Below are 24329 nucleotides of genomic sequence, written 5' to 3'. Positions count from 1 at the left end.
ACCGTTCAGTGATTTATAAACTAACAACAGTATTTTAAAGTCTATTCTTTGAGCTACAGGGAGCCAGTGTAGGGACTTTAAAACTGGTGTTATGTGCTCTATCTTCCTGGTTTTAGTGAGAACACGAGCAGCAGCATTCTGGATCAGCTGCAAGCAACGTTCTGGATCAGCTGCATTTAAATGAAAATAATATATAATGTACATCTACAACTGATTAACTTTTAGAGTCATTTCAAGATGGTTGCCACAACTAATTAATCTTAACAAACCTAAAAACAAAAAGGTATAACTCAGTTAATTTTACAGATTCTGAGTTAAAATCTGGTGTGGTAGTAGCTGAGAGTCATCCCTATCACATACTTCAAGCATTAACAGAATGCACACGATCTTTGTTTAAATCAATGTCAATAAATGTTGGAGTCAACTCTGTCTGTCTGTTTGCAAAATATTTCATGAGTCAGTGACAAATTTTATTAAAACTTTTAGAAATTAATAATTGGATCTACATCTACAACAGTCCTAGTTGATCACACTAGATCTTTGTTTAAAACTTTGGCATGCAGGGCGCTATGGGACATGCATTCTTTTCAATGTAATCAAGACCAAATGATCAATAATTTTAGAATTACAACATGTGGATCACACTTTGATGTTAACTTGGCCTAATAAAAAAGTCAAATATTTGAAAGCAGTTAGCACACATCTCATGAGAACCATCTGTTTATGTTTTCATGCAAAGCCTTGTTTTTTTTTTCATTTTATTATTACAACAAAACAACAGCACTGTCATGTAAAATGTGCCTTTGTTTAGTTAGTAGTGTCATCTGCTGTTCGATCCGTATTGATCACCGGCCTCTTTGGCCTGCAGTGAAGAAACAGATGGCCGAGACCTCCAACTGTTCATTCAGCCCTCTGCGATTGATAAAACCCAGAAGGTTGACAGGAAATCAACCTTTCAATCTACGTAGATGAGATTGATGCAAAACCTAAACATCCATCAGTAAAAACGCTTTAAATATAGCTGCACTGTTTGACAGCAAACTTGTGATGTTCTGCTTCAGGGTGGAGGAGGTGTACGACACAGACACTTCTCAGCTGACACACAGACTAAAAAGCACTCCATTGCTTTTGAAAGGCTTCTACTGACGTGTAAAACAACAAATAGAGCCTCAATGTGATTGTCTTTCAAATGAGAAGATAACAACTCTCCACATGACTGATGACCCCGGGCAGAAGTACTGAGTCAATAAAACTCTGACAAATGGGTCACTGACATGCTGGAACCTGAAGAAGCAGCACATGCTGAAGAGACTGAAGCTGGAGAGCAATAAATTTTACATCAAAATGAATACTAATGTTATTTAATTTACATCAGCGTGTAATAAATGTGTGTTTCTGCATTCTATCCATCTACTGAAGCCTTTAGTGCTTGCTCAGTAGACAAAGCAAAAATGTGCAGGTGCAAAGTAAACTGAGTTCTTAAAATAATGTTAACTTTGAAAGCAAAGAAATTTGTTTTTAATCACAATAAAATGATATTTGCTCGAGGATGAGACGCTCAAACGCAGCAGAAAAAGATTGTTTTGCACAGACTTTGTGTCGGTGTGGACAGGGTCACACTGTAGCTAAATGAATATTTTCTATGACGTGGCTGAATGCTTGTAAATATAAAAAATTAACTGCTAATGACAATTTTGCAGGCCATTTACTGTCATCACTGGTGCATTACTGAAGTCCCACCAGGCATGAATGTCTGTTAATGGACTGTTATTTGGGTTAATTATACACATTCTACTTTGATGTCTCACATACACTGGATTTACCACAAGGCTCATATTCAATACTGCAGTAGCGGAAAATATGAATTTATTTATAAAGACCCAATGCTAGTAGTCAAAACCAGCTTCAGAGTGGTGCTCAAAGAAACCTTTTTTGGAGTAGAAACCTGCAGAAAAGTGACACAAGTTTAAATCCTGATTCAGTTTGTTTTAGGCCTGTCCAACAAAAACACCATGCCTCAAAGAGTGACTAACATGGCTAAACGGAGACAGGGCAGGGTGAGTTTATGAGCAGTGTCACACTTTCATTAAAGTAAAAGATTTTGACGTCTAGATTTCTAGTTTGGGAGTTTTCTTTTTATCACATCCTCTTGTTTGTGTTTATATGCTTTATCACTTTTGTGCAATCTCCTGTCTGATGCTGCCCAAATGAAGACCCCATCTACAGACGTAATACTGACACAAAAAGGAAAGTGTTGATCTATGGGGGGCAAAGACACAGCAGGTATTAAACAATAAAGCAGTTGGGACAATGCGTGGCTTAACACCATAAGGGCAACCAACACAAAACAAACAAACTCCTGAAAAACAACAGAAGGCACAAGCCATTAATGTTGATCACAGATTAGTCATTATCCCACCAGCACCATTCATGTCTGCGTCTTAAGTTACAAACTGCACAATGCTCGCTGTGGTCCTTTGGGAATCCAGAGGGTCCTGGATCATGTTCACCCCTGTTCTTTCACTGACATCGTCTGAGGAGGCCAACAGAGGTTTAACCACATGTGAGGTAAGCCTCCCCTTCTTTGTTGTTCCTCCCTTTTGAGCTACTCTCTGGTACTGGTGTGACAGATGTATGGCCTTCAATTATGCAAGAACTCTAATCGCAAACCGATCGGTATGTTGGCAATTCTTTTCTAACTCAACAAACTGTATGCATGCATAAACATGCTAGCATCATTTTTTTTTTTTGCTTGTAAATGCATATACAGATAAACAAGTTGTGAAAACAACTGAAAAAATAAGAAAGCGACTGGAAAAGATTGACACACAAGCTCAAATTTATCCTTGGTTTTTGCTAAATTTGCTTAGATTGCAGCCTGTGCAAAGGAGAAATATGAGTCTTTTGCGAGAATTTATAAATAAATAAATACAAATTGTGTGAACATTGACCTGTGATCAGCCTCTTAAGATCAGTAGCTTGTGCTGCAATTTTAGTTAGAGTAAGAGGTTAAAGTAAAGAAGAGGGAAACCAAGAGCGAGTGAAAGGACGGGGTGAAGAAGTTGGGTGCACAGGTAAGGAAAAGGAAAGTAGTGTTTTATGGCACACAACCAGGAGGCAAGTAAAAACAGCATACACTGGAACTGAGAGCTGGGCAAGCTGCTGCAGGGATCGAGGATCATGGCTGAAACATGTCCTTGTTTCGCCTCAGGTAGCCTTTCTGCATTTTACTGAAGCTCACAGCTGCAGGAAAACACTTAATAATCTTCTCTGCTCTCAGAGTATTTATTAAGTTCTTTTTTTCAAACATCAGTCACCCATTTGGCACAAAGTAGCCATCCTTTGTTGTCGTTTAGTAGCTGACACCAACCAAACAGAGGCAGCTCACTGTGACATTATTGTGTTCTCATGATTTGCAAGAGCTGATAGATAACACTGTCGCAAGACACACAAATCCTTTTGACACTGTGGCCATCCTCAACTTCAATCCTTCATTCCACCTCTCATATGTATGTGTAGAACACCAACAAAATGTACACCAATGTATGCAACATCCTATATGTGAGATTTTGTTTTCTGAGAGCATTTATTGAGAGGAACTTAAACTTACTTCCTTTTATGCATCTGTTTTAGTCTCCCCTAACTGCTGAGAAACATAACATCTCCTTCATTAACTAAACTATCTGCAATATTCAGTGTTTTCAATCCAGGTAAAATACAGATAGTTTATTTTCCAATAACAGCTGTCTGGTGTATAACAGCGAACAACAGCAAATCAGGTAGCTGTGGGCTATAAAACCAAAAGCACCTGAAAAACATCAAAGATACTTTCATGCATCAACACGGCGAATTTATCTGTAGTTGCTCATTCAGACACACACAACAATGAAGGGGGTTTTCTTCACAGAAAATGATTTGGCAGATGTGAACCTAGTAACATGGTTTTCCTGTCTACGTCTGTGTGCCGATTCTGTGCAGGCATTTTCAGCCATTGAAGATTTTTTTTTTTCCAACTTGCCAGACTTCCTGTGTTTTTGAAGTTTTGGCCTTGGTTCCCTGAGTGAAAGACACAACGAAGTAGACTGTGCTGCAGTGTTGAGCAGTCAAGGACAACCTCCAGCGTGTTTATATATTTCTCTCCCCCCCATCCAGAGAGGAGAAGCAGCAGGGGAGAGCCTGGGCAACTTCCTATTTTGGGAAGCAGCTGGTTTATAAAAACAAGCCCTGGAAAATGATTGGGATGGTGGCAGAATGACTCTGATAGAATATTACAAAGCTTTTCCACAAAGTTTTCGATATGAGCATTCCCAACATTTTCAGCTCTATGGAGTCATGACAAGACAGGTTGAGCTGTGGCCACTGGCAAACATCTGGCAGTGCTGTGATGTGGCACACTTAACTTTGAACAAACTGTGGGTGGGCTACCAGTAAACTCAGAGAGATGTGAGGGGTGTTATTTGATGCTAATAAACGGAGTCTGATCTCGTGACTGGAGAGGCCTAAGCCATTGCAAAGGCAACCTGAGCTCCTGATTCTGCATGTCGGATCAGTGAGATTTAACAGCTGCACGTCTGCAGCTGCTTCAAAAGGCGTCAGCTGAAACCCTGCTTAAACTCAGATTAGAGATAAGAGTGTGTCAATACCAAAACCACTGATTCATTTTTCTTTGTAGACTAATTTTTGTTTTGTTTTTTTCTAATTTACATACTCCGTTTCTATATACCAGTACAGTACAATTGGAAAACTACACTCCAGAAACAAAAATGCTTAAAACTGTAAAGGAGTCTTAAAGTTATGTTATTCTTTGGTGACATAACGTCTAGACAAAAAGTCAGGCACAGGGAGTGTTTAGATTGTTGGAAAAGCATTTAGGATTTCAAATCTCTGCACATATCAGCCAGAAATCAGCAAATGCTAAACCTTGTACCATGATTTGAATGTAAATCAATGTAAGCTGCACACCAAGGAAAACTAGCTAGACTGATCAATATAACAGGTTAAATCTACGTCAGTATATGACAGTTTTAAAAAATAACATAAAAGCATTACAGGATGTCTTTAATAAGAATTATCTGAACTTAAAATGTTTTGGCTAAATAAAGCTACTCAAATGAAACCTAAAGTCAAACCAGTTTTTGCACAAGTTATTATGTTGTCATTTGCAGAATAATTATATAAATATTAGATGACAAATGTAGGATTTTAGGCTGGCATGCCTGAGAGCCAGTGAGAGAAGCTGACAGGTTGGATGGTAAAAAGTCCGTCCTGAAAAAACTGTTTTAAACTAAAGCACCGGAAATTTTATTTGATGGTGACGCAGACAAAAGATTAGATGTAAAATATATGCGCAAATGTCTCAGCATAAACAAGCTGGAGAGGAACGAAGTGATTTAAAACAAAAATTTTGTCAACAACATCTGTTATTATTAACTATCATGAAATAATCAGAGATAATTACTTTATTGTTCTGAATCACTGCCCTATTCTGACGCAGATGAACAAAACTGAATGATTTCGAATGTGGAGTTGGAAATTATTTTTGCAAAACAACTTAAAGTAGAAAGAATATAATCTGCAGAACTGGATCAGCTAATTAAAACAGGACTAAAATGGAAAGTTGTTAGTTAGATCCTAAGGATACATTCTCTTTTTTGATGCAGAAATGAACATTACTACCTCAGTATGACAACAATATTTTCTTAAAAGCCAAGACTTTCTGTTCCACTTACTTCTACTTCCATTTGTTAATTTTTCGGAATAAAAGCACTGTTATCAACATGATTTATGTTTTTTTTTTTTTTTTTTTTTTTTTTATAAAAAAGAAAGTTGGCTACCTTAACAGGCATTTATTAACAGCAAACAAAAACAAAACAAAAGGCGAAATGCTTATTATCCCCAACTGATCAATCATTTGTTTAGGTTCAAATTTGAAAAAAAAAAAAACCCAAACAAAACAAAACAAACAAACAAAAAAAAAACTGAGAAGCTGGATGCTAATGAAGAAAATGCTTCGCTACCTGTACTATCCTCTGCCAGAGTTTCCTTAAATTGCAGCATGTGGAACAGATTTTCTTTACAATCTAATTGCAGTTAATGGCAGACTTTCCATTACAACCCTTATATTCACTCATTAGTGTCGTGGATCCATCAGCCCCTTAAAAATAAAAATTAGAACCCCACTGGTTGGTAAAATTACCATGAGAAGAGAGGACAGAAATGTTTTCTCTGACAGAAATGAGATCATTGCCACTTAGATCGATGAATAAGAATGTACATGTGTTCATCATTTAAGGGTAACTTTGAGGAAAAAAAGATAGTTTTTTTTCTCAAAGTTGTTTACTCTGTGCTCTGGCCTCTTAGGAAATTAATCCTGAAAGCTTTATTATGATTTAATAGAAACCACAACAGGCTAGGTCTAAATACTCTAATATCTGCACACATCTCGAGCAAAATGATTGAACACTTTAATAGATCGCGTGTTTAAGTAATATCATCTACTTCACAGAGCCATACTGCTTTGGGAACCTGGTGTTTATCCAATCTGACATAAAGAGATAAAATAAATACAAACGAGTTCATCAAGCCAGAACAGTGAGAAGCTGGCATCTTTGGACGTGAGAACCGAGGAAGAAGGTCTGGAGCCTCTGAGAAGCAGCTGCTTCTGTCATCATGGCGGCCCTTTTCTGCAGATGCTGAATTCTTTGTCTGTAACTGAAGCTGAAACCAGACCGACACTGTTTCAACTGCAACTGCACCCTCGAGTTGCACAGCACACAGTCACCCCACTTGGTGACACCAGGTGACCTTTGCCTGTCAGAGGTTTGATGGCATGAGAGGGAAGAGCCTTTAAGTTTGGGTGTAATAACTTATTACCATTAAAGGTGAGTTTTAAAGACAAACAGCGAGAGGGCTACAAAATGAACTGATGGGACACCATCATAGAGTTGAACCGCAACCAGCTTTTGAGTTTGATTAGTATTATTTTTACATTTGTGCTTTAAATAATCGACACAACCCAACACGCCCACTCTGTGACTTCTTAAACTCACGATAACATAAGTCTTCATATTCAATCTGACCCTAAGATCATGTTTTCCTAAAGAATAAATCACATTTTTTTCTGGTTGATTTACAGTCACCTTGAATTCACTTCGTGTGTTCAAACAGAGGCAAGCCCGGGTCTGTTTGCTCTAAAATATCCCGAGGTTTATGCGGAGCCAGCTAAATACCAGGCTTACGTACAAGACACTGACAGTTTGTAGCCGGCTCTCAATCTGAAAGCACTCATTCACGACCTTCATGCTCTCCACCCAACGTGGAAAGACATTCACTTAAAAAAAGATTTATCCCCAATGAATGATGAATGCATGTATATAAAGCGGGGGTCTGTATGACCGTATAAGGTGCTTTCCTCAGGCTTTGTGCGACTCAGTCCTTCATAGATCTTGTTCTTGAACGCCCTGCAGAATTACCGGAGCTCGGCCGGGGTTGTGTAAAACTGCTACTCACTTCAAAGCTCTGCGGGCGACACGGCTGGGACAGGACAAAGTACTGGACGGCCAGGTTGAGGAAAGCCGTGCGGTAGGAGCCGATCTTCTCGTGACCCTGGACCAGTTTGAACAGCTCCAGGCACATCAGGCCTGCCACCGCTGCTGTGGTGGTGGCAATGGCAGGAATAATTCTTCCAGCGATGCGCTTACTCTGGAGAGGAGACAGCGAGAAGGAAATACTGTCAATAAAAAAGGGTTCGGTTTTTACAGAAAACATCTAAATCCTGTGAAGGGCTTTAAGAAGTCCTGAACAACTGACCACGAAGAGATGCATTACTAATCACACATTATTTGCTCATTAGATATTTGTAATCATTTACAATTTTAAAAAGAAACCTGAACATTGTATGTAGTTCAAACTTCTCAAACACGTATCAACAGGTAAATACTATTGTGTTGAACTATTATTAGTAACAATTGTGCATATCATTTCTCCAAAATGGAATTTAATAATGTGCTTTATTTCTCTGCTACAAATAGTCTAATACAGTGGTTCCCAAACTTTTCAGTTTCCGACCCATAAAATAACAATGACAAAGGTGTGTGACCCCATCTGTTGGCTGTTTAAATATCCAAAAGTAAATAAGGTAAATAAGGGCATAATGACAATACAAACAGTCTTAGCATCCATTTTGCTATTTTTTAAATCATTAAATGACTTGTGTTTCAATTCTCTGTAACAATTATGGCGTAAATATTTAATAAAAACTGGGTTTTTATTTGTAACTTGATATTTGGAGAGTATCTAAGGACCCCTGCTTGATGTTGGGTGACCCACATTGGGGTCCCGACCCCAACTTTGGGAATCATTGGTCTAATAGAAGTAGAAAAACAGATTCACATGCCCCCCCCCCCAAAAAAAGATATAATAAAATTAGTGAATTATACAGGTACACATTTTGACAAATCTACTTTTTTTTTAATTTTCCTGTATTTATTTTCCAAATACAGCCTTGCTCCTAAAAACAGCATGAATTATATGTAATATGTTTGTAAAATAGCATTTTACAGTTTGTGAGCTGGCTTAAATTGATGACTAAGGTTTAAGCGGCTCTCCAACGAGACACGGCGTGTGGAAATGTTTGCACCATTACAGTCTTCTGTCTCCCCTCACTCNTTTGTCCTCTTCCTCGTTTTCTTTCTTCTCTGTTGCCCTTTAATTTTCCCCCTCTGTCGAACCCTTCGTCACTCCCTCCCCTCCCCTCCTCCCTGTAAACCTCCATCTGTCTCCAGCAGCAGTGGGCCTGGCTCAGGTGTCACCTTCCAGGCAGCAGGTAAAGTGCTGTGATTAGTTCTGCTCCGGGAACAAAAGGTGAGGAGGCTGCTCTTGTGGCTTCAGGGCAGGTGTGAGTACAGCCAACAAAAAAAACATGACCCCAGGGGAGGGGGGGAGACAAGTCTGCTGCTGCACCTTTTCTATCCCCGTCTTATATTACCCTTCATCTCGGCTTCATTTGTTTCATTTTCCCGCAAAAAAAACATCCCTGTTCACAGATGTCTGTGTAGATTGGATGCACACGATGCTGACCTGGTGGCGATCAGCTGGAGGGATGTCGTAGTTCTCTGCTCTCAGGTTAGACGCGGCCACAATGTAGTCCATGTGGAAGTTGCTGTCATCATCCTGTTAGGATTTCAAAAATACATTAGTCAAAACTTGACACACATCAACATTATGCAACTTAATATCAAATATGGTTTCATTATCACGAGCACACATACTAAATGGAAAGTTACAGTTTCATGAAAGGGTTTGAAGCTCCACATTCAGAACTTAATTCATAATACTGGAAGGTCCAATAGTGCAGATCAGAACCATGTCCATGCCAGGTGATGCTGTTTCCCCCCCGGACCTGCTTTGTTGCTGTCCTTCTGTGGTCACCACGTCAGAATTCGGTGAAACTGAGATTTTTGTTGTGATCAAAGTGGCGGCTGACGTCAGCTCTACAAAAGCTTTGAGACTGACTGTCACCCTAAGATGGCTTTAGGGGTGATGAGGAAGCTCCAAGCTGGCAACCTGATGCCTTAAAAAACCCTTCTACACACATTCCATCTTTCCACAGCATGACCAGGGCATGCAGGGCTCAAACTGAGAGAGGGGAGTTTGGGAATCTTGTTTTTATTCAAGAAGACATTCAATAGGTGCCTGTCTTACCTCATGCACTTTGATTAACGGCCTCCACCGAGTCAATATAAGATTTACCACACTCTCAGTCAGGTGGTCTATTAATATTAGTCAAATATCTTCCTGGTTTCTCTAACATAATCTGCAGAAGAAGAACTGCATCCTTGGTGTTCTTGGTGTTAGTCTGTGTCTGATGTTAAGATATTTCCTCAACCAACACACCCTTCAAAACAATGTTTCTTTTAATCAACTTCAGCTCCGAAGCTCTGAAGCTACTACTGTATGTAGAAATAAGGAGGAGGTGTTTTTTTTTTTTTAAAGATTTTAGGAGCACTTATAGACAGATGCAGAAGATAAGTTATATCACGTAGCTTCATATCTATATTTAAAAGAAGAAGCTCCCAATTATTTAGGAAAATATTACAAAAATCATTTGCATTCACATAGATAGATATTATTTTCTATTTTCATTCATTTATTGTTGGGTAGGCTGGGTCTATGGTTTGATTTATACTGAATTCTCAACATTTCTGTCTCCATAATGACTGCAACTTCTAAAAATTGAGGGACTTTATTAGAAGAAGTTACAAGTAATTTCTTTTTAAGATGATCAATTCAAGTCTGAAAACAGTTTTGGTCACAACATGCATTCATTAAATTCAGACAGAATATGGCTGCTCAAAAAACAGGCTGAGAAGATATTTATTTCTAATACTCCAAAATCTCTTCTGGATGCAAACCAACTTTTAATTGTTATAATTTTGAGCACTAAAAGCAAAAAAGGCCTTTTGACTGAATAAACCTTCAATATCATTTTTCTACTGGAGGAAACAAACTCCTTGTTTCTTTGTTCACCAGAAATCAAGATAATGGTAGTTTATTTTAAGTCGTAATGCGGGAATTTTCTAAGCTACTGCCTCAAGAAAAAGGTATCGTTTTATCTCAAAGGTAAATGTCAGTGCCCGTGACATGGCTGTGTAGTGAATAGACCTAAATGTTCAGCAACTGGTCAAACATAAAAACAAAGCACTGCTTTTATGAGAAAAAAAAACAGCTTTGTAATCTTTGGGAAAAACATCAGACAGGTAAAGTCTGTGGGTTTTTTTTTTTTTTTGAGTATGACTTTTCCATCATTTCAATGTTTTTATCAGCAGCATGAACACACAAAAAGGAAAAAAAAAAAAACCTGAGTTTCCCTCAGAGAGTCCAAAGAACTGAAAAATCTAAAGAAACCTAAAGGTAGTTATTAGAAAAAAAGCACAAATCAATGTTTTTACATTCAAAATGCTAGAAAATGTTGACTTTGGACACACACAGTCTGAATAAATTGAGTTTTTTGCTACAAAAAGGGGGGGCGTGGGCATTCAACATTAAGAAAAAGTGCTCCTGTGTTTTTAGCCTACAAAGAACAAAAGAAAACAACACAAAAACACACATTTCCTTCACTCAAACACTGTCCTACCAAATAAATCTGTTTAGTTTAAGGTGTGCATGAATATGAGGAAACATCTGGTGAAGATATGAAGGGCAACAGAAGCATTCCCTGTCATCTCCCTGCAAATGAACTTTCAGCTTAGTCCTAAATTGATTTAATGTCATACAAAGATGTGACTCAGAGTGAGCAGACTGGAGCAGTGGATGGATGCTCTACTTTTGCTCAGAGGACTCAGAATCCTGACTTAAAACTTAACTTTTAGTTGTTGGCTGAGCTGCATTTCATCACTGACCCAACTGTTCTTTTTCCTATTTCCTATAAAAAGAAAACGGGTACGACTTTTCCAAAATATCTAACTCTGCTTCAAGACACTGTGTGTGCAAACCGAACACAATCGAGCTCTGTCTCGTGAATGTGTTGAGTCCTGGCTCAGATTCAGGTCACTGAGACTCACGCACTCTCTGAAAGCACCGTCAGATTTAAGTGCTGCTCCCTGCTAAGGCTCAGTCTCCACTCTGTCACTGTCTGCAGACTCTGCGCAGAGTGCAGCAGAGGTGTTATTGTGCTCTACCTTCTCAAAGTCGATGGGGAACATCTGAGTGGAGCTTTTCACCAAGGACAGCTTTCCTTTCAGCTCCTCAAGTCGAGCTTTTTCTGAGACAAAGACACAGATAGAGTAAAGACGTTGGAAGACCTCAGGTGGTAGAAACATAATGTAAAAGCATTAAAAATGGACTCACCAGCGTCATCACCCTCCTTTTGTCTCTCCTCCTCCATCTCTTTGTCAGTAAGATGAATTTTCACAGAGGACTTAGGTGTAAAAGTTGGCACTTGGACTTTTTCTAAAACTTTTCTGATAGAAGCGAGGTCTCTTGACCCTTTGATCCCGAAGAGCTGGCCGTAGAGGTTAGCTGCTGCCATTACATATTCCATATGGGTAGTCTGAAATACAAATATTTATATATATTTTTTACATTTTATTATCTGAGAAACCAGTAAAAGGATTACAAAGTAATCTATGCAGATTGAAAAAAAAACTTGATTTAAAAACTATCAAGAACTGGGACCATATGACAAAATTGAAAGAGGATTATCAAAAAAGTGGTGTGGGCAAAGAATGACATTAAAGGGATAGTTTGGTTCTTTTGAAGTAGGGTTCTGTGGAAAGGTTATGAACAATTGATATCTTATCGGCTGTAGATAGCTTTTTGAAGGACCACAGGCTGGAGAAATGGAGTTTAATTCTAACCAGAGTTAACGTCTAGTTTGAGCAGGACCAAGACCAAAGTGGATTAATACAATCTTAAAACTGCTCCAATCACAATAATTTCAGAGGACTTTGACTAAACGCCAATTTATATATCTTTACACCACTGCCAATTTTGCATTACATAATCATTCTGGCAGACAGTTTATGATATTCCATCCAGAATTGACTATGATTTGCACCAGAAGTGCCACTGCCAAAGAAAACCAAAGAATTTTATGTAAATAAACATATAACGCAAAACTTACTGAAATGTAAATGTTTATAAAATAACATTCACATGAATTGTTACAAAAAAAATTGTGAGTAGCCGTTTTAAGACAACGGCGATCCATTTTGGCTGCACTTGAGCTAACCATTAGCTTATCAATTTTGTCAGAATTAAACTATTTCTCCATAATGAAGTTGTTCAAAGAGACATCTACGACAGGTGAGATAATAACTGCTTGTACCTTTTCCATAGAACCCCCATTCCAAGTAATCCGAACTATCTATGAAGACCAAATTACATCCCTGAACATAAAGCAAAAATTGATGCAACAAAAAGCTCCACAGGTACAAACAGCTTTACTGCACGTTGCGGCAGTAGCTTCTGTTTGGTGTAAAGCATTAATCAAGCAACACTGGTTTTTTTTCTCTGCATTAGAGTACAGTTTTGCTTTCAGTACAATAACAATCAGAGCTGCCAGCAGTAAGATGTAAATTTGCTGCCACTGAACACCCCCTTGGCTTACATTTGAACAGTTTTACATTAACAGAAATCTGCGATTGGACTATCACATTTATACAGTTGCTGACAGACAGACAGACAAACAGCTTGGCTAACAAGGACACTGCAGATCTTTATCTGTCCTTTATTACCTGTATCCATCTGTAGCGCTGATAAGGATCATTAGGTGATCAGAGAGAAGAAGAGTCACAATCAAACAAGATAAAGAAGGAATGTGAGCAGCTATCGCAAAATACTGACTTTTTTTGTTGTCGTTTGTCCCCCCCACCCCCCGACGCCCCCAACTACTGGGTGTATATCAGCAGAGCTACTGCACGATGAACTGAGGCAGACACTACTCACGTTGCTAGGGTCAAAGGTCAGAGGGTGAGGGCATCTCTTGGTTCCAGACCAGAAGGGGAGACCAGAGGCAGTCACCTAAAGAGGAGCCAAAGAAAATCTCTTTATCACAAATAGAAAACAGCTGTAAAATCATAGCAGATTTTTCTAAAGTAGCTTCAAGCAACAAGCACAGAGCGGTTCACCAGTCACAGCCACATAAAGTGAGACCCATAATATATGTTTCAGACAGACAGACTTCATTTAGCAGGATAAATTCTCCAGCTAATCCAGTGTGTCGGTAAATAATCTGATAACTCCTCTGCTTGGTCTCTAGCAGGATGACATCCAGGTACAAACAGTGTTATCAGCCATGTGTTGACTGCACAATTTGTACGCCTGATAAAGGAACAAAGCCCCTGGTAGCTTTGATGTGGCCAAATGGTCCGAATGTGGGGAAAGAGACAGTCTCTTACTAGTTGTGGCAGTTTTCACTGCAGGGGGCTTTCGATTGCAGACAAAAGGCATCAACAGCTTCAGGCCTTTTCAGACTTCAAATGACTCAGTGGTAGAAGGTCAAAAACTGATGATTTTTCCCTAAAAACAAGGAACAAGGAAACAAGGAAAGCACCTATATTATGGTGCTTTTTGTCTCTTTTATGGTCAGGGCTAAAGTGAACAAGTTATATGTATAATAATCAGGGAACTAACCTTAATGAAATGTCTCTAAATATTCCCAATCGAGTGACTTTATATTTGGCTATGTATTTATATTCAATTTTATATCATAGTAAATAATATTTACCAGTTTCTGTCCTTTTGTTGTGTTTTTATTCTCACTGAGTGTAAGGGATCTGAACACTGATTTGTCATTTCTTTTTATCTTTCGTTTTTACAGGTAGACTTCAGTTTTTTGACAACTCAGATCTATGGAAGAGAAAGCCGTTTCAAATTTTTGTTTTGCTTTTCTTTCGTTTCTTTTGGTTGAAGGGGGAAGGTGTGACTTACAGAGAAACACTGTGTATCCCGCAGGACAAAGTACACATAGACAAAAACAAAACTTTAACCCAGAGATAAGTCCTTGAAATTTTTAATTAGCCTCCAAATAGGAAAAAAAGTATATTACTTGGGCTTAGATCATACCACACTCTTTGTGTTTTTTTTATTTTAAACAGAAGGTGTGTGAATCTTCAAAAAAAACAAAGACTAAAGGTTTGCTTTGTCTACAATCAATACATGAACAAATTCCAAGGTTTCAGTACGCATGTATGTGTACGTATGTATTTTACAGATCTGAATAAGTGTGGAAAAAGAAAAAGTGTTTTTTCCTGCTGTTCTCTTGAATACACTCTTTTCTGCACATTTACAGGAAAGGTTTGCACTTCGATGTCAAAAATAGTCTACAAATTGACAGACAATCTTGAAAAAGCCTGGAAAATCGAAACAAGAGATGTGTAAGAACGCTGATATTCACACATGCGACCAGCATTAGACAAAAAAATAACAGGCACAGGAGGAATAACACTGTTTTCTTTGTTCTATTTTAAAATCACAACTAGTAGCTTGTTGTTGTATTAAAACGTTGTATGTTGAAACTTTACAACCCAGCTAAAACACAGATCCACACTCACTTCTATGTGATGACTGGAAAGCCAGAAGTAGGTGTTACACCATGTGTATGGTTATCTATGTTTGTTGCGTACCAGTAATATTTGTCAAGTTTGCTTGTGACAGATAACTGACATAAGCTCCCTTATCGTAGTTCCTCAGAAAGTCTGTGGCAACAAGTGACTTTCCAAGAGAACAATAGAACTTTAAATCGTGTACGGATTTAAATATGAAAGAGGAATAATAAAAAAAAAAAAAGGAGAACCAAAACTATGACAACAACCGTCAATGTGGTTGTGGTTTTGTGACAGTTAGGCAAGTCAATAAAGATAAGACCGCAGAAAACTTCTTTTTTTGTGAAGAGATGCTCAGGGAATTCTCCACGCTTTTCTAAATATTTAAACAGCCGTGAGTGGAAGGGGGGGGGGATTGGTCAGAGGAATTTCCATAACCATGCAGGACAGTCAGTGATCGTACACAAGGAAGGGGGTTAGTGATCGGGGTTAGTGAGGGGTCTGTTTGGGTTGATACTGATCCGTGACCCCACCCCACCACCCCAGGTGTGACAGCAACATGTGACGTCACTCTGTCTGCGTGCCACAACAGATTACAAACCCTTTAAAGCCCCTCAGAGATGTTTATCAGCAGCTGCTTTCAGAGAGAGTTAATAGTTTTATCCGAGTCTGGTGAAATCTGATGCTTCTTTATGCTCCGATGTCTTACTGCAGGGTTTAACTCACTGCTATGAAAGGAGCTCACACACACCATCAGTGCCCCCATGTGTCCATAAACAGATTCTACACTTGTTTTTTTTTTTCTTTTAAGTGTGATTTTTACCTCTTGAGGAGGGAAACAGTGCAGAAGCTGACAGATATCGTTGTTATAGAGCGTCTCCCACTTGCAGCGCGCCCAGCTCACACAGTCCTCCCAGCTCTTTGGACGCTGTCCTCCGGAGTCCATGTCCTTCAGGCTGCTCCAAACACCTTGAAGAATCTCCAGGGCCTCAGCGTCTCCGTGTGTCAGAGTCCGCTCTATAAACTTTGGATCTCTGAAGGAAGAAGTGAAGGAATTTACTGTAATTCAGTAACAGACATACAGTGCCGCATACAGACGGTGCAAAGAAATCATATCAATCTTGCTGTTTCAGTTTAGTCTATTTTCATTGATTTAATAAAACTGACACAAAAACACGTAAACAGGTATTTGTTCAAACAGCAACAGATTTTTTGCTGGTTTCACAAAAGTGTTTAACTTTAGTGAATTCCAACAAAGCTTACTACACATATTAAAGAGAAACCTGAATAAATTAAACCCACGTATAGCAAAAAATAAAATTAAATAAATTACACTGACCCAGCCCAGATTTTTTAGGTTGCAACATAATAATTGCTCGATCATAAAAAAAAAATAATTAAAATAATTATGTGGAAAATGTTTTGACATTTTTTACATTAGCCGTTTATGGGAGCATGCCTTGTATCACGGAAACATAGGATCGTCCTCCTCTGCGTGCAGGTAAACGTAAACAGGTGAAAACAGGAACAATTAGAGTCATATTTCTGATGTAGCTGCATAGCTGGGACAATAGCACAACATCATATCATTGTTTTTCCATGAACTCATTTACAGTGACTTAAAATCAGCAGGACTATAACTATAGCTACATAAACTGGAAAATATCACGCTTGAGTTAGTTCTCTTTTTAACTCCTCTTAAATACACAAGAAACTATGCAAATACTTTACAGTGAGGAGGATTACGTCAAATCTCACCAAAATGGAAACATCTTAAAATATGACTGAATAAGAAAGGCTCCGGGGAGCCCAAACACAGTTTAGGTCTAAACGCTTAAAACTGTCACTAATAAATTTAGGGTTTTGTTGCGATGAACTCAATACCTCGTGGTAAGATCAGTAAATTTAAGATTTTTCTTAAAATAACAAGGTCAAACATTCCCTAATTAATAACTGAGTTAATCTTCTTCAGTTTATAAAATGTTTCAGAGCAAGAACATTTTTAACTAGTTAAAGAATTGTGTTAATTTTTAGGGGAAAAAAGTATTAGAGCCGCTGTGAATGAAACATCTGATTGTACAGAAATATCCACAGGGTTTTCCACTTAAAACCCTTAATGTTCATTTGTTTTTGTAGGTTTGCTGGTATGTCTTGCAAAAAAAAAAAAGTGAAAAAGAAGGAGAAAGTAAAATGACTGCAGATTACCGAGTGCAATCTGTCACTTGTTACATTTCAACCTTATGAGGAGAGAATCTTGTCTTACCTCAGGAAGAGATTCACGTTCTCAGGTGTTTGTTTGAACAGCCCTTCAAACTGATCCCTGGCCCACTGAAATGATGATACGTTAACTTAGTGTGATGAGAAGTACACACATAACGATGATCTTTGCTTCTCTATATATATAGATCTATATGCCACAAAGCATAAAACTTAGTCCGTCCAGTGGAAAAAAAGGTTTTGATGTCTTGACATAAACATTTTATCATTTTACCCATATATCTAATTTCATGTAAAAGTAGAAGCCCAATTGAGTTGGTAGTCAAAAAGATAATTTAGAGATGAACTATAAAATAATGTGAACAACCAAAAATGTAGTTTTGCAAGCTGTGCTCACAAAAATAGACCTTGACTTTCAAAAACTCAGAGTTCAGTAAGACTGCAGCTGAAAGTTCATGTATTTTCTTGCAATTTTCCCTCAATTTTGAGGGATTTCTTCCCCCAAATAATCTTCCAACAGTTGCAGCTCAGCGATAAAAGCCACCCCCTTTAAGTTTTTACCTGCAGCGTGTGCTCGATTCGGTGTGGGAAGTTCTTCAGCGTGCACAGTGGGATGGCGTTCCCGGAGCTTGACTTGGCCGGTCCGTAAGGTTCCGTCAGATGCGGCACCACCACCAGAGTGTGACCCTGGCATCCGAGAGTTCCTCCCTCTAACATCGGCTTCTGGTGTTGAACGCAGCGGCCGTCAAGATAAACCCCTTGGGAAACAGGAAGAGGGATTCATTAAATGTGCTTTAAATCTTTACGTGGGAATTAAAAATAACATTAAACGTTGACGTCCTCACTGGCTTCCACATTATCGAGGGCTGCAGCCACTCCATCGAGACCCGTGAAGAAGTTGTAGTCATACACGCCCTCACTGTCGGGGTCCAGACGGTTCTGATGAGCGGTGATTTTCATCTGTGGGTTCATCTCGCACACCGCATTGGCCGCGACTTCAGATTTGGGTTTCTGTTTGTTGGGAAATAAGAAAATGGCTGATGTTGATTTGTAGGAATTGTCAAAAGAGAAAACAAATAAGTTCCAAACAGGAAGAACTCAGGTGTTGATTTGTCCAAAATGAACAAACTACCTGATTGTTTTATTTATTTTATTTACAAGGTCCAATTATAAAAATATCCAGAAAAGAGTTTTTAATACGGTGATAATTCTGTGTGGTTTTCTCACCCCAATGTCCTTAGACCTGAACAGAAACTGGCGATTCAAGTTGGACCTTTCTATAAAGTCCATGTCTGTTACAGTGATGTGGCCCTCTTCTCCTGCACCGAGCCCAATCAGGGCAAAGTTTTTCAGAAGCTCACAGCCAATGGCACCAGCTCCAACCTTAAGATATAAAGTGTAATGTTTCAGACCAAGCTCACAAGAGCTAAAGCAGTGAAAATAAATCTCAGCTAAATAAATGTATTTGTTGTCGAACGTGATCTGATGTTTTGAGATTTACTGGTGACCAAAACAGACATATAACACTTTAAAAGGAAACAGAGGAAGAGCTTGGCCTCTGTAGTAAAACGTCAGCACTGGCAGGAAACGCCAGCTGAGCTCCATTTCCAGACTGAGCTCCTGCAATGGTGAGAAAAGTCTGCCCTCTGCTGGACAAATGTCTTAACCGTCCTTACCAGGAAATACTTCTGCCTCCCGAGCTTCTCCTGGAACTCTGACCCGAAGACGGCGATCTGCCCGTCGTACCTTGAGCTTTTCTATCAGCGAGATACACAGAACAACTCAGATTACCTCAGAATCTTTCTCCAAGAGGCTGTTTTGGTGACGCCAATATTTAAAGGAGGGAAAATGTTTAAACACACTGGTAAAAAGGAGCTCTTTGCCAGGGAGACACTCTCCGCCTCAGGGAGACACTCCAGTGCATCAAAATACATCCACTGCTGAAGAGGGGTGAATTTCCCACTACATGCCTACAGGAAAGACACATTGGCAGTTTAGTTGAAAACATTAAAGCTACATGTTAATCAGCCACAACAATAAAACCACTGAGAAAGTCCCCCGAACCAATCTGATGGAGCATCAAGGTCATTAAGAAAATTTGCTCAAGAGCCAACTTTTTTTCTCAATAGTTTAATTAACCATGTTTCTGTTTTTGTTTTATTTTCTACTGTTGTAAATTGATATTTGCAATGCTGATCTGCATTTTTGAAACCAGCACCAACATTAGGAAGACTTGAACCCCATTAGGAGGGTCATTTCAATGCTGTGGCTGGTTGACTGACGTTTGCACATCTTTGTGAAAGAGACACTTAAAAGTAACCCAAAAAGATGATTTTAGACCTCACCTTAATAACTTCCTGAGCAGCTAACCCTCCAAAGAAAGCGTTCATGGGAGCCAGATCGCCCCGGGCGGTGTAGGACAAGCTTCGGATTGCAGCCTCATCGAGTTCTTCCAGCTTTGCCACGGCGTTCAGCTCTTTTACGATGGCAACCAGCGAATCTGCATCTGACTGCATCAGTTCATCACCAGTGAGTGGAAACATTCACGTGAGCGAGATTAGATTCATGCCATCTCATCACATCCGTAACAGACCTGACACCAAGAATGAGGAAGCCGCTTCTGCTCCTTCACGAACCTATGGAGGGCTTGGAACGCCAGGTGTAGAGTGTTATGCCTGGTTACTTTTCCATAGTCATTCAGAATCAGCAGTTCGTTCTCGTTTAGAGCCTCGTTCAGGGATTTCTGCGACACACATGGTTATTATTTAACAATGGGTGCTTCCTTTTCCTCCAAAAGTTTATGGTAAATTTGTAACTTACGAAATGTAACGTATGTGACTGCTTAACTTCGGTTACTACTCCGCCCCGTTTGTACTCAGAAAAGACTGAAGTGTCACAAATGCTGAAGGAATACTGGCCTGGTGACAAAAGGAGAATTTAAATTTTCATTCAGAGATGATAGAGGCATGAGAGGAATGTCACGTGACCTGAAGGGACTCAAGATTACGGGAGTCTCCTCCCCGACAGCTAAGGAACAATTAAACAATGTAAAGCATTTGCAGTTAAGCAACACCGACCACAGACTTTGATCTCCACGGGGCCCAGAGTGTTGAGCTCCGTCATGCCTTGGACCTCAGAAAATATCACTTTAGAGCCATCCGACAGTCCATGTTTCTGGTCATCTGTGCAGATAACAACTCCAGGATTGTCCTGAAACAAAGTTATGAAGTCAAACCTAAGAGAAATATATAAACATTGTACAACTGTAGTCAGAAGTTTACATGTCCTCATCACAGGCATGAATGTCAGAGTAATTTGTGTTTTACTGATTTTTTGAGTCGTTCTTTCTCCAGGGTGAACCATTTATACTACATACAACTTATATTTGAGCCTGTGTGAATGGTTTGGACCCAGTGAGGATTAGTGAAAATCCAATAAGCTGAAATTTGTGCGCCCATTATTTGTTTTTAAAAATCCTTGAAGTTGTACGTTGTATAAATGTTCCACCCTGTTTTAAAAATCCTCAAAGACCCCAAACTAATATGAAATTCATGCCCATCGATATAAACTTCTAACCTCAACTGTATGTCAACACGAGCCTCTTTTAACACATTTACACGCCACCGAGACACGTTTTGTTTCAGGAAGTAGTCAGATTTTATTCAAAGAAGTCAGAGTCAGCTTGTAAACGTGAAATTTAGATTTCCTCCAACAGTACATTCAGTACAGATTATTTGTGATTATTTATTATTTTGTTATAGAAAGTTCTCCAGTAAAACTTTAGGCAGGGTTTGAACTGGATGTCAAATACCAAAACAGACAACATTTACCTTAGTGATTCGTTCTATCATCACTGATACGGGCGTCTCTCCATCCCGGTCCAAGACTTTGAACTCTTCCCCGAAATCACAGAACAGCTGTCTGTAAAATACACCACAGTGTTTATTTCCTCTCTTTATCAAACCCCCACAAATTTGTTTTTGAAAGTGTGTCTCCCGTTCTTACCCACAGAGACCCTTTGTATCTGCGACTATAAACCTGATTCCTCGCGAATGACAGAATTCACCAAAACGCTTCTGATCGTCTAGTGAGGAGTCAGTGAGGACCACCACCTGGAAAGAAGAAAGAAAAAAACAAGCCTTTATTTTACTTTCATTTCATTAAAGTGAGAAGTTTTTTGGGCCAATCATGGTTTCTCTTTTAATATCATAGCTTTAATAGCTGAAGTCTTTAGGCGCCATGAAGGAAAATAAGTAAAACCTGATATTGCTGAAGCAGGTTTTCATTCAGTGGTCCGGGGTGCGCAGACACCAGCACATGTGGGTTTAAGGCAGCCAGCTGTTTTAGGGAACATGTGGCTCGGTTCTGACCAAGGTAAGACTCCTGCAGGAAAAACTGAAGACGGGGGCAGCAAATGAAACACAGACTTGTTAAAACAAGCCAGTTTTAGTGAACGTTCACAACGTTGTTCATCATGTTTGTGAATCTCTGTCCTTCAGCCAAGAACAGATGAAGTGATTCAAGCATACAGCTGCTTCTGGAGTGTTCATCAACATGAAAGCTGAATCTATTTTCACTTACTGACTTATTTTATTCATACACATCTGCTTTTTTTTTTTTGGTTTAAAACCAAATTATGAGTGTTTGAGATTGTGCCACATTCAACATTTAACATTTTAATACAGAGGAGCAGAGTGATTTCCACAAACGTGACCAGGAAGAAGTTTGTCAACTTGTTGCTCAAACAGGAAGTCATAACAGCTTAAATTTATATTTGTTTGTGTATTTTCCTCAAACGTACCTGCGATGACAGGTCAGACCACTCACCCTGGCCCTCATCCTGGACAGTGACAGACTTTACTCCGGACAGGATCACATTCTTGGCTATTTCCACCCCCAGCCCTCTCATCCCTGCTATGAGGACCTGCGCTGCTCCCATTCGGCGCATGGCCTCGTGACCCAGGACATACCTGCGCAAAAAGGTTTAATGGACATATGGGCTCGGTGCTGCTGGAACAATTAAAGCTCGCCTGCTGGTTGCACTTACAGCTGCCGAGAGTAGAAACCCTCATCGATCTCGCCGGCTCCTGCCATGTTTTGGTCCCGCAGCTTCCTGTTTGAAATGATTCAAAGATTTGGAAGGTCAGGCCAAGGCTGGATGAAGGTCTTCCAGGAGAAGACGAACAAGCAAACTAAGAAAAACAGCTGAAGGGAACAGATCAGACCAGGAAGAAGCCCACCGCCAGCTCTGGCGACAGCACTTTAAATGTGCCGGGATTTCACTTTCATTTCTAAAGATTTTTTTTTTGTCTGAGGGAGGATCTTGACATGTGTAGGAGCGCGGATCGGCCACCAGAGGGCGCGCCAGGACTTCCTATAAATACAGGAGGGAGCTTTAAGTGAGACAAAACCGATAAAAAATTGATCTTATCTGCAAAACTGCCCTGTCCAGGTGAAATATCAGGAAATAAATAAACTGGAGAACTGAAAATGCAGTGTGAATGCCGAGTGCTGAATGACTTTGCTGAAGCTGAATCTGAGATAAAGTTAAAATGAAGAGACGATTAAACTGAAAGGAGCAAAACGATAGCTAAAAGGAAGGACGCTAGCTGCAGCTAAAAGCTAAAATGAGTAAAACCATGTCTAGAAGCTAAAACTAGAAAACTGTAGCTAAAATAGGCTCAACAGCAGCAAAAACTGAAACTTAAAATAGGCAAAACCATAGCTAAAACCAAAAATGAGCAAAACAACAAATTAGAGGTAAAATGAGCAAAGCAGTAGCTACAAGCTAAAAGGAGCAAAAAGTGGACAAAAACATGCAAGTGCTACTTTCATAGGAATTTCTTTTGTAAATAAAGTGAAATAACTTAAAGAGTATAAAAGTTACTAAAAGTCAAAATTATTCAAATGGAACAAAGTAGAAGTACTTTGAATACAAAAAGAAAAAATGTACTGAAGAAACTAAACAGGAAAACAATCACATTTACACAATAAATAAATAAACAAACAGGAAAACTGCATAGCTGTAAAGCTAGATTTTGAACACAGCTGTGTTGATAGTCCAGCAAACTGTTTACATGAACTGAAACTCTTCCTATTTTTACTGAAGGTCTTTAATTTTACAAGTAAAAAGGAAACCAGAGACCAAAATCTTTGCATGTGACAGTTATTTTTTCTTAATACTGTTTTCTCACACTTAGAATTATTAAGTTTATCTAAGAGAAAAAACCTGTTTGGCTCTGTTTGTTGCACACATTTTTACAGATAATCATTTTTAACTTTGTGTTTGCCTATAAGTAGACTTTTTAAAGAATAGAATCATAGTTTTAAACAGAGCTTGACTAAAATTACCCCTTCCACGCACACATTTGAAGTAAAAGCAGATTAAACCTGTGGGAGATAATCATTTTTAAAAGCTCTTCTGGGACATTTTTTAACATGAATCTCTCTGGAGACCGTCCTGCTTCACTCAGAATATTCCTTGTACAGATTTATGGTCCATGGCAAAAGCAGGAACTGGTACAAACTCGTACAGAATGTGAACTCCTTGCTGCTGGTTTGGATATTTTTTTTTTGTGTTAGTCACAATCGAAGGGTTTATTCAAGCCGGGACTTGTCACAAATAGGAGCAATCTTTGTTTGTATCAATCCTCGTTTTGCCTAGATACTGCTTCTTTATCTGTCAAACACGTTTTCACGAAAATCCAATGCATGCTCTTTGTGGTTTGAGGTTTTGAACAGTGAGAATGAAAACTGCCACTACTCTGTGTATTTTAGAAATGCAACAGCCCCCGTGTTTGCTGAACTTTGGAATCAACAGTAGATGTTTAACTTTTGGATTTATAACCAGGTATTTTCTGAAACATTTAAATTTGCTCTTTGATGATAAAATATTAGGCTTCAATATGTTAAAACAATCTACTTATTTGATCACTTTCCCCTTTCTTCAAACAGGAGGTTTTGCAGTTGTTAAACCACTGTCTCCAGCTGATACCTGCTTTGCTTGTGTGTCTGCTTTTGTGTGTCTGAGAAATGAAAACATTCCTCTCATAGCTTCATGGCTGGAGT

The 24329-nt window shown here is 39.1% G+C and overlaps 1 protein-coding gene across 1 annotated transcript in view; it reads right to left on the bottom strand.

Annotated features, from left to right (window-relative positions):
* uba7 (ubiquitin-like modifier activating enzyme 7) overlaps positions 1–22578 on the bottom strand; it is a 34135-nt gene extending 11557 nt beyond the window's left edge. Inside the window, exons 1-21 of the mRNA XM_017408067.3 lie at positions 22309–22578; positions 22063–22231; positions 21522–21656; positions 21267–21373; positions 21092–21182; positions 20339–20471; positions 20082–20179; positions 19855–20004; positions 19607–19771; positions 19124–19231; positions 18938–19018; positions 18489–18644; positions 18107–18272; positions 17823–18019; positions 17308–17372; positions 15868–16078; positions 13447–13521; positions 11848–12049; positions 11679–11761; positions 9079–9171; positions 7510–7701 (exon numbers count right to left, since the gene is read on the bottom strand). Coding sequence (XP_017263556.1) covers positions 7510–7701; positions 9079–9171; positions 11679–11761; positions 11848–12049; positions 13447–13521; positions 15868–16078; positions 17308–17372; positions 17823–18019; positions 18107–18272; positions 18489–18644; positions 18938–19018; positions 19124–19231; positions 19607–19771; positions 19855–20004; positions 20082–20179; positions 20339–20471; positions 21092–21182; positions 21267–21373; positions 21522–21656; positions 22063–22231; positions 22309–22355 — 2724 coding nt within the window. The 5' untranslated portion in view covers positions 22356–22578. The remainder of the gene's footprint in view (positions 1–7509; positions 7702–9078; positions 9172–11678; positions 11762–11847; positions 12050–13446; positions 13522–15867; positions 16079–17307; positions 17373–17822; positions 18020–18106; positions 18273–18488; positions 18645–18937; positions 19019–19123; positions 19232–19606; positions 19772–19854; positions 20005–20081; positions 20180–20338; positions 20472–21091; positions 21183–21266; positions 21374–21521; positions 21657–22062; positions 22232–22308) is intronic.
* Positions 22579–24329: the final 1751 nt, after the last annotated feature.

Source organism: Kryptolebias marmoratus, linkage group LG4 (genome assembly GCF_001649575.2).
Source record: "Kryptolebias marmoratus isolate JLee-2015 linkage group LG4, ASM164957v2, whole genome shotgun sequence".
Taxonomy (NCBI): Eukaryota; Metazoa; Chordata; class Actinopteri; order Cyprinodontiformes; family Rivulidae; genus Kryptolebias; species Kryptolebias marmoratus.
Note: the sequence above shows the minus strand (reverse complement) of the source record. Positions and strands in the feature narration are given on the sequence as shown.